This window comes from Micropterus dolomieu, linkage group LG10, assembly GCF_021292245.1.
Source record: "Micropterus dolomieu isolate WLL.071019.BEF.003 ecotype Adirondacks linkage group LG10, ASM2129224v1, whole genome shotgun sequence".
Classification (NCBI taxonomy): domain Eukaryota; kingdom Metazoa; phylum Chordata; class Actinopteri; order Centrarchiformes; family Centrarchidae; genus Micropterus; species Micropterus dolomieu.
The window spans coordinates 28801115-28810440 of NC_060159.1; the positions used below are offsets into that span (position 1 = coordinate 28801115).

General features: G+C 43.1%; 1 protein-coding gene across 1 annotated transcript in view; it reads left to right on the plus strand.

Moving 5' to 3' along the window:
- LOC123978279 (NACHT, LRR and PYD domains-containing protein 12-like) overlaps positions 1 to 9326 on the plus strand; it is a gene marked incomplete at its 5' end in the record, with an annotated part of 75969 nt that overhangs the window by 56399 nt on the left and 10244 nt on the right. The window contains 2 exons of the mRNA XM_046061449.1: positions 837 to 1010; positions 1144 to 1317. Coding sequence (XP_045917405.1) covers positions 837 to 1010; positions 1144 to 1317 — 348 coding nt within the window. The remainder of the gene's footprint in view (positions 1 to 836; positions 1011 to 1143; positions 1318 to 9326) is intronic.

Consider the following 9326-nt stretch of genomic DNA (forward strand, 5'->3'; position numbering starts at 1 on the left):
GGCTTTTGAGCAGCTGCAGAAAGGAAACCTGATCTTCTATGAATCAGACCTGACAGAGTGTGGCATCGATATCAGAGCAGCCTCAGTGTACTCAGGAGTGTTCACACAGATCTTTAAAGAGGAGAGAGGGCTGTACCAGGACAAGGTGTTCTGCTTCGTCCATCTGAGCGTTCAGGAGTTTCTGGCTGCTCTTCATGTCCATCTGACCTTCATCAACTCTGGTGTCAATCTGCTGGAAGAAGAACAATCAACTTACCGGTGGTCTAAAGTCTTCAGAGACAAACTTAAACTAACACATCTCTACCAGAGTGCTGTGGACGAGGCCTTACAGAGTCCCAATGGACACCTGGACTTGTTCCTCCGCTTCCTCCTGGGTCTTTCACTGCAGACCAATCAGACTCTCCTACGAGGTCTGCTGACACAGACAGGAAGTAGCTCAAAGACCAATCAGAAAACAGTTGAGTACATCAAGAAGAAGATCAGTGAGAATCTGTCTCCAGAGAGAAGCATCAATCTGTTCCACTGTCTGAATGAACTGAATGATCGTTCTCTAGTGGAGCAGATCCAACAGTACCTGAGTTCAGGAAGTCTCTCCACAGATAAACTCTCTCCTGCTCAGTGGTCAGCTCTGGTCTTCATCTTACTGTCATCAGAAAAACATCTGGACGTGTTTGACCTGAAGAAATATTCTGCTTCAGAGGAGGCTCTTCTGAGGCTGCTGCCAGTGGTCAAAGCCTCCAACAAAGCTCTGTAGGTGGATGTAATTTAAAAAATGCTTAAATTTTATATTTGACAAAAAAACATTCAGTTTGTGTCCATTGCTAATCCTTTTTCAGGTTGAGTGGCTGTAACCTCTCAGAGAGAAGCTGTGAAGCTCTGGCCTCAGCTCTCAGCTCCCAGTCCTCTAGTCTGAGAGAGCTGGACCTGAGTAACAACAACCTGCAGGATTCAGGAGTGAAGCTGCTGTCTGCCGGACTCCAGAGTCCACACTGTACACTGGAAACTCTCAGGTCAGTAATAAGCTGTTTCTTTTAAATCCTCCTCATCTGGTTTTAGGTTCATGTTAGTGAAAATAGTCTGTAGGATTTTCCTGCTCACATGATTTTCTAAAACACAAAGTTCATGATGTTTTCCTGATTCCAGACTGTCAGGCTGTCTGATCACAGAGGAAGGCTGTGCTTCTCTGGCCTCAGCTCTGAGCTCAAACCCTTCCCATCTAAGAGAGCTGGATCTGAGCTTCAACTATCCAGGAGACTCAGGGGTGAAGCTGCTGTCTGCTGGACTGGTGGATCCACACTGGAAACTGGACACTCTCAGGTTTGGACAGACAACAAGAGCTCACACACTGCAGGTGTCTCTATTTTCTGTTATTTTCTGTCTGTCTACTGGAGTCCATCATCATGAAGGAGTTCTTATTTCTCCTACTTCTGTTCAGTGCAGTGAGTAGGCCTGAGTTAGGAAACACATGGATTTCCAGAAGTCTTTTTGATTGGAAACAGCCATTCATTAAAAACATCAGAAACTTGGATGTATAATAATTCTCATGTGAGCCCTGCTAACAGCATGGCTCTATGGATGGAAGTGTTAGTCGCTCTATTCAACACTTTGGTCTAGACTGAAATATCTCAACAACTACTAATTTTGTTAAGATGGATTTAGCTTTATACATTAATATAATTAATAATTAATATAAATATTTATTATAAATACAATTGTTAAATATTTAAAGCAAATAGAATGCGCAAATTTAGATGCATATAATTACAGTGTAAATGATTTCCTGCTGTGAGAAACACCTTCTAGGTGACTTTATTCTCTGTTAACCTCATAATTTAGCCTCATTTGTCACTGTGAAATACAGTCCTTTATTGATTCCCAAGTCAACTAAGTTTTCTTTATCGAGTGCAAAATCACAAACTTGTCTCAAAGTTTTACAATCTTTACATCGTATGGACTCTCTGTCCTCCGATCCTCTGTTTCTGACATATAAATTATCTGTGAACAGTCTGGAAACAGTTTAAGCCTAGTTCACACTACACGATTTTTACACGAATCAGCGGTCGCCAGTCGGTGTGTGTGTGTGTGTGTGTGTGTGTGTGTGAACTACTCAATGACTCATCAAAATAGCTCCCTGACACATTGCTGCCAGCCAGATATCTAGGATGCCAATTAGCTGGAGAAGTCAGCCGACTCCACATCCAGCCAATGAGAGCAGGCAGCTATTTTTTCTCCGCAAAACACTTTTTACTCACCTCCAGCTCTCTCTGTAGCTCAGACAATCGCTGCTACCTGTGTGTGCTAAGCCATTTGTAACCCATATATAAAACCGTGTCACAAAAAGGATTAAACAGTGCACTGTTAGCTTACGGGATTGAATTGTTTGACACGCAGTGATACCAAAATTAACTAGCGAAATATCAGTCAATACAAATAAATTAGACATTGTTCCTGCTATGCAGGACATGGATGAAGGTGGGGTGGGTGGGAAACAAGTAGTAAGGGAAAGAACAGGAAAAGGAAAAATAAAACCAGTGATTCACAAGTGTCAGATGGAGGGAGAGATCAGCAGGTAAAGGTAATGAGAAGAAGCAGTAAAGAGTATAAAGTGAGCTTTAAGTTGAAGGAAGGGCAGTCTGGGTTTAGATCTCTCAATTCAATTAGGTCTAGCTGGGGCATTGCAGGAAGAGTTGAGTGACATCCTGAGTGCATGAATCTTGGCTGATGGGAAGCTGCTTGTATTTTGCAAGTCTGTGGCTCAGTTGGGCAGAGCTGTTTCACTGGATGCGATAGGAAAGCGGCAGGTGGAAGGATTTATTCCAGGGAGCAAGGCTGGTTTGAAAGGGGTAATTTATGGGGTCTCTCTGGAGATCTCCAAGGCTGAGTTGGTGAGGGGCATAGAGGGGGCGAGGGTTAATGAGGCCACCAGAATTAATGTCTTTTGTGATTTAGCTAAGCGAGAATGATCAACTGTGGTGTTAACTTTTCAGGAAAGAGCCCTCCCAGAACGAGTGTTCCTAGGGTGCTTGTCATTTAAAGTGCAGCCATACAGACCTTTGATGTGCTTTAAGTGCCAGCGGCATGGACATATTGCAGCTGCTTGTAGAGGAAGTAGAAGATGTGAGAAATGTGGAGGTGAACATGAGATTTCCCATGCGGTGGAGGGCACATTGCTGGAAATCATGAATGTGAGCAATATAAGCAGGCTATGTGGGTGCAGCAATATAGGCAGACTAACAAAGGGGTGTCTTTATAATTTTTATATTCAGTCATCTGGGGCAGCAGAATCAGAGATGGAAATTGGGTTTTAATAGAAGATTTTGTAGATAAATACAATTTGGTGGTGTTAAATGATGGAAGACCGACTATGTTTCAATTGAACAGTGGGAGCTTGTCATGTATTGATTTAACATTTGCATCAGGGGAACTTGCTAGATGTGGGAATTGGGATCCTATGGAACACCTTAGCAGAGCGGCCAACTCTCACGCATTGAGTGTGAGAGTCAAGCAATTGACACTTTTCACACGCCCTCACGCCATACATCAATTTTCTCACGTATTGGAAAAACTAATGTAACATTATACTATAATTAATTGCGTCGACTCTGCGTGATTACACTCCTCCCACCTGATGCAACACTGGCGGATGCTGTGACAGGAATGCAGTGAGTGGCAGTTTGTGATCAACTAACGTAGCTGGTAGAGTTTTACAATATAAAAATGTATAATCTGAAACACAGCCTTGCTCTGTTGGGAATGTGAGCTGCACAGAGCTGATGAAGTTAACATGTGATGGTTTGTGGTGAAGTGTTTTCAGTTAGTTTAGTTTTGCACAGGTCTCATCTATACAGTAAACGGGTTCTGTGTCTGTCTGTCTGGGATTCTTTTCATATCAGCAGAGCAAGGAATGAACAGCAGATTATAAGGCGGGGAGGTTTTGAAAAATATTGTGAATGTGATTAAATGATGACGTTATTCTCCTTAAAATCTTTCTGGAGATGTCAGATTACACAGATGTGGGATAGATGTAAACATTTTGAACATTCAATATCAATTTTATTTATATAGCACACTTTAAACAACAAAGGTTGGCCAAGGTGCTTCACAGGTTAAATACACCAACAAGACACTACTTGCACAGTACAAGTACAGCAATAAAACATTATAATATACAGTATACCATATATATAGTGATTTTAAAATTGTCAGGAATAATAACAGACTTAACTCAAAGGAAATGCCAAAGAAAAGAGATGTGTTTTTAACAGTGATTTAAAACGTTCAAGAGTTGGGGCGGTTCTGATGTGGACTGGCAGGTTGTTCCACAGGTTAGGGGCAGCTACACTAAAGGCTCGATCGCCTCTGGTTTCCTCATCCAGGAGGAGGAGATTGGCGGATCTCAGCACTCTAGCTGCAGTTTGAACGTGAAGAAGCTCCGTTAAGTACAATGGAGCCAATCCATTAAGGCATTTAAAAGTCAAAAGTAAGATTTTAAAATGAATCCTGTAATGAACAGGAAGCCAGAGGAGGAAGCGCAACACAGGTGTGATGTGGTCCCTCTTCTTCTTTCCTGTCAGGAGGCAGGCAGCAGCATTTTGGACTAACTGCAGGCGCTGAATCGATGACTTGTCTAAGCCCACATATAAGGAGTTGCAGTAGTCAAGGCGGGAAGTTATGAAGGCATTAATCACCCTCTCCAAATCTTTAGGAGGGAGATAGGTCTTTACCTTGGCTATAGTTCTCAACTGGAAAAAGCAGGATCTAACAGTGGCGGATATCTGTTTATCAAATTTAAACGCACTATCCAATACAACACCAAGACTCCTCACAGTTGTAGTTAAAGTGCCGAGAGAATCTACATCAAGCAGTTCAGGGTGTCCAAACACTATGATCTCTGTCTTGTCTCCATTTAGGTTGAGGAAATTTAGGTTAATCCACATTTGGATGTCCTTCATACAGTCAAGCAGGGGCTGCAGTGGAAAGAGACCTCATACCTTTGAAAAATGGAGGCCAGGGGCAGCATATACAAAGAAAATAAGATGGGACCTAAGACAGAACCTTGAGGGACACCGCAGGTAAATGGGGCTGTTTCAGAGGAATAATCACCGAGGTGGACAGAGAAGCTCCTATCGGTTAGATAGGATTGAAACCACCTAAGTGCAGTACCTTTGATTCCCACACAATTGTCCAACCGTGACAAGAGGATTGAGAGGTCAACAGTGTCAAAGGCAGCAGTGAGGTCTAAGAGCACTAGGACAGCAGAGACTCCTGTGTCAACAGTTAAAATCAAGTCAGTAAAAACTCTTAAAAGTGCCGTTTCAGTGCTGTGACGGGGTTTGAAGCCGGACTGGAACTTTTCATAAACATTATTATTAATTAAAAATGTTTGCAGCTGGGTAAAAACTGCTTTCCACAGGACTTTAGATAAGAAAGACAGTTTAGAGATGGGCCTGAGGTTAGAGAGAACAGAGGGGTCGAGATTTTCCTTTTTTAGCAGCTGTACAACAGCGTGTTTAAAGGCGGACAGGAACATAACCAGAGACAAGACAGGCATTTATCAATGACAAAATACATGGTCCTACGTTATCAAAGACTTCTCTAATCAAACAAGGGACAATTTGTGGGCCTCAGATGATGGACCACCTCAGATAGGGAGGAGATTGATATGGGCTCAAACTGATCCAGGACCGCAAGGCACATAGGAAGAGCAGAGGGATCATGGTCACAGGATGTGGTTACAGAAGATCGAAGAGCAAAAATCTTCTCAACAAAGAATTTTAGGAAAGAGTCTCAGAGGTCCAATGTAGGTGTAATACGAGCAGAGTTTCTGGGTTTTGTAATGGTGTTAAACACATTAAAAAGAACCTGTGGCCTGTGACAGTTGTTGGAGACCAGCTTAGAAATAAAATCAGATTTAGCAGATTTTACAGCTTTCTGATAGTCAGATAGATATTGCTGTAGGATTTCATGTGACACTCTGAGTTTATCTTTCTTCCACCTTCTCTCAGCTTGACGACATGCACGTCTGATCGCTCGGGTGGTGTCGTTTAACCAGGGCTCTGAAAGCGCTTTAGTGCGAGTCCAAGATGTTTGCGCAGGTTTAATTAAAAAGAGTAATAAGTTCATCAGCACCAGTAGCATCAACCTCCATCCAAGATATAGAGCACAGAGCCTTTGAAAGCAGCAGAGAACTGTGCCGGGGTTTGACTGTTAATTACACGACGGCAGCGTGCAAGAGGAGATTTGAACATGGGACTGTAATCGAAAATAAGACAGGGAAGTGATCCGAAATACGTATGTTACAGATTTCATTTACATGAACACACAAGCCATGAGACAGCACAAGGTCTAATGTGTCTCTATTCATGTGTTGGGCCAGACACCCACTGAGTGAGATTAAGAGTTAAGAAGATTTAAGAAGTCTTTAACCATAGGTTTGCTTTCACAGCATACGTGTAAATTAAAGTCACCACAAATTATAAAATGGTTGTAGTTTAACCTGACACCTGCTATAAAGTCAGCAAACTCTTGCATAAAATCTTTGTTGAATATCGGTGGACGATACACAACTGCACACAGCGTCGGAGGAGAGACGTTTAATTGAAATAGCTGCAGCTCAAAACTAGAATAGGTGGCAGATGCAGACAGCCGACACTGGAAGGTGGATTTAAACACAGTTGCAAGTCCTCCACCTTTGCCAGTGGGCCGAGGAGAGCTAAAAAATTTACAGTTTGGAAGGAGAAGCTCAGAAAAGGAAGCAGACTCCCCAACAAGTCCAGTTTATGGGATGTAAAAAAATAATTCAGCACAAAAGTTTTGTTGCTAGTGATCTGACATTAATCAGGGTCATACGAAGCGTTAAGTCCAAACTGTCTGGTTTTGAGGCCCGCTGCAGTGCGAGCAGATTAGCTGTATTCACACCATTCAGTCCAGGAGTTTCTAACTGAATTAAAATGTATTTATTTATCCTTGAGGTGAAAGGGTGCCACATTTAAAGAGGAACTTTCCCAAACAAAGACACCTGCCGGAGTTTTGTGTTTCCGTGAACATAGCCTAGATAAAAACATTTCCACCATAAATTGATGCAGAAAAATTCACCAGAATGCATAAAATTATGTATTTAATGCTAAACATTTTGCTGGGGGAGGACCCCAAGACCCCCCACTCAATAAGTGGCTCCTACATTGCTAAAGGAAAACCTACCCTCTTGCTTATTGTAAACTATTATATTCCATACATTCCTCAGAATTAAAAGAAATACAGTCTCTGGTTTAACACATAGATTCTGGGACTCTTAGGTTTGGTCAAAATTAAGGCGATCATGTCTGGTGGTTGGCAAGTGTCCTGATCACACCGATCTGACCATGATTATTGACCTGCCTTTTCATCTACACTTAGGCTACATGTGGCTGTGGCATGACCCCGACCCCTGCGGTGGGATATGACACAGAAGGCCTAAAATGAATCGACCTCCAACACCGAATCTCACTCAAAACTAAATTGAAAAGTTGGCAGCTCTGACCTTAGGGAGTAATCACTTCCCTAATTTAAGTAAATTTGGCAGTGTTTTACAGGTGGAGGAGAGAGCGGTGAGGTGGTTTAAGTTTTTTAAAAGGATATTGGGATAAATTCAAAGAACATTTGGCAGCAAGCTTAGGATATATAGTTAGCCAAGCTAGCACTGATGAGTGGAGTAATTCTTTCTGTGGAGTTGTGTGGAAAGTGTAGTCTGCATGTGGAGAAAAAGCAGTGAAATTGCCCTTATTTCAAGTTTTTTCAAATCTTAAAGTGTTTCAGACAGCCTTAAGGCTTTGCCTGAAATGCATAACAGCTTTCACAGCAGTAAGAGGTGCAAAAAAACAGAGAATCGGTCGCTCAGCAACATAAGTTAACTTTCACTTAAGTTTCCCTTAAGTTTACCTTTAACTGCCAAATCGGAAGCTGTGACTTGAAACTTGAGCGTAGCCGAGAGATGATCTGAGACTGGCGGACAAGAGTTCATGGATGAGCTCCTCCAAAGAAGAAAGCTCAGATTTAAGGTATGAAAGTTCAGCAGGAGGCCTCATGTCCACAGTGGACACAGCAGCCGCACACCGACAGCCCGCCGGAGGAGGCGGTGAAACAGCGGCCAGTCGACGGTAGTAGAGCCGGCGAGAAGCGTTTACCCGGCGGCCGCCAAAGCTAAGCTACAAACAATTCAAGTCCACTGCTCAAGGTCCACTTACAAACCTTTTCTGTAGCTTTCCTGTAGATAAACTTTGTCCTGAATTCATCCAAAGGTCACAAACACAGAAGGAGCACTTGTAGTCTTGAAATGAAGGAAAATTATCTCATGATAATTATCATTATTGTTTTTATTGGCCAGCCCTACACAGCGTATCTGAGTGCACGTTCAGTTATGTGCACCGTGGCTGTTTGGGGGGGGGGGGGGCAACAGAGGCCAGTGCCCCTGGACCCCCCTATGCCCTCCCTGCCAAAGTCGTTTCCTTCTCATCTTTGTTGAGTTTCACATGCTGTAACGATCACTGCCAATCAAGGCTCAACATAACGATAGTTATGTATTGTAACTCCAGATTCTATGAGTATAGGCGCAGCCCTCTAAGGCCTTCGCTATTGGGTTTACCCCTACGCGCGCCTGTGCGGCACTGATCAATTTTGTCTCCGCCCACCCACAGCGTGGGCCTCTCCTACGTCCGCACCTTGTATATATACAATGGTGAGACTCGAGTCGAAAAAATTATGACTTTAGACTCGACAAAATCAAAGAAGACTCGACTTTGACTTAAACCCCTAATGACTCGTGACTTCACTTGGACCTTAGCAACTTGACACTCCCCATGCCCAACTATAAATTATGATATAAAAAACTGTGCAGCGCATCAACATAGCGCGGTGCTCAATTAGACGTGGCTTCCTCCAGCAAGAGGGAACAATCACCGACCGTCCGAATCGCGGCCGGCCGCACCACAATCTCTTGTCTCTGGCCCTGTACGTCCCAGCGACCCACTTCCTCTCCGGTACCTACAATGCGTTGTGTAGTAGGCCTACTACCAGCGCGCTGTGAACCGTTTGTGATCGGACCCTCTGGCTGGATGAATTTTACGCATAAATTATTCACAACAGCTGGGGGCCTGACACAGCGCCACATAACTTTCTAAATTCCTCCATGTCATGGAAAAAATAAAGGTCAGGTCGAAACGATGTAGAGAGACTGCCACAGCTGTTGTGTGAAGCTGCTTCCACCAATTATAAAACAAGTTAATTAAGATAAAACGATAATAGCGCTGAGTGCTGTTTTACAACGACACTTGTTTTTTAAATCCACAGCA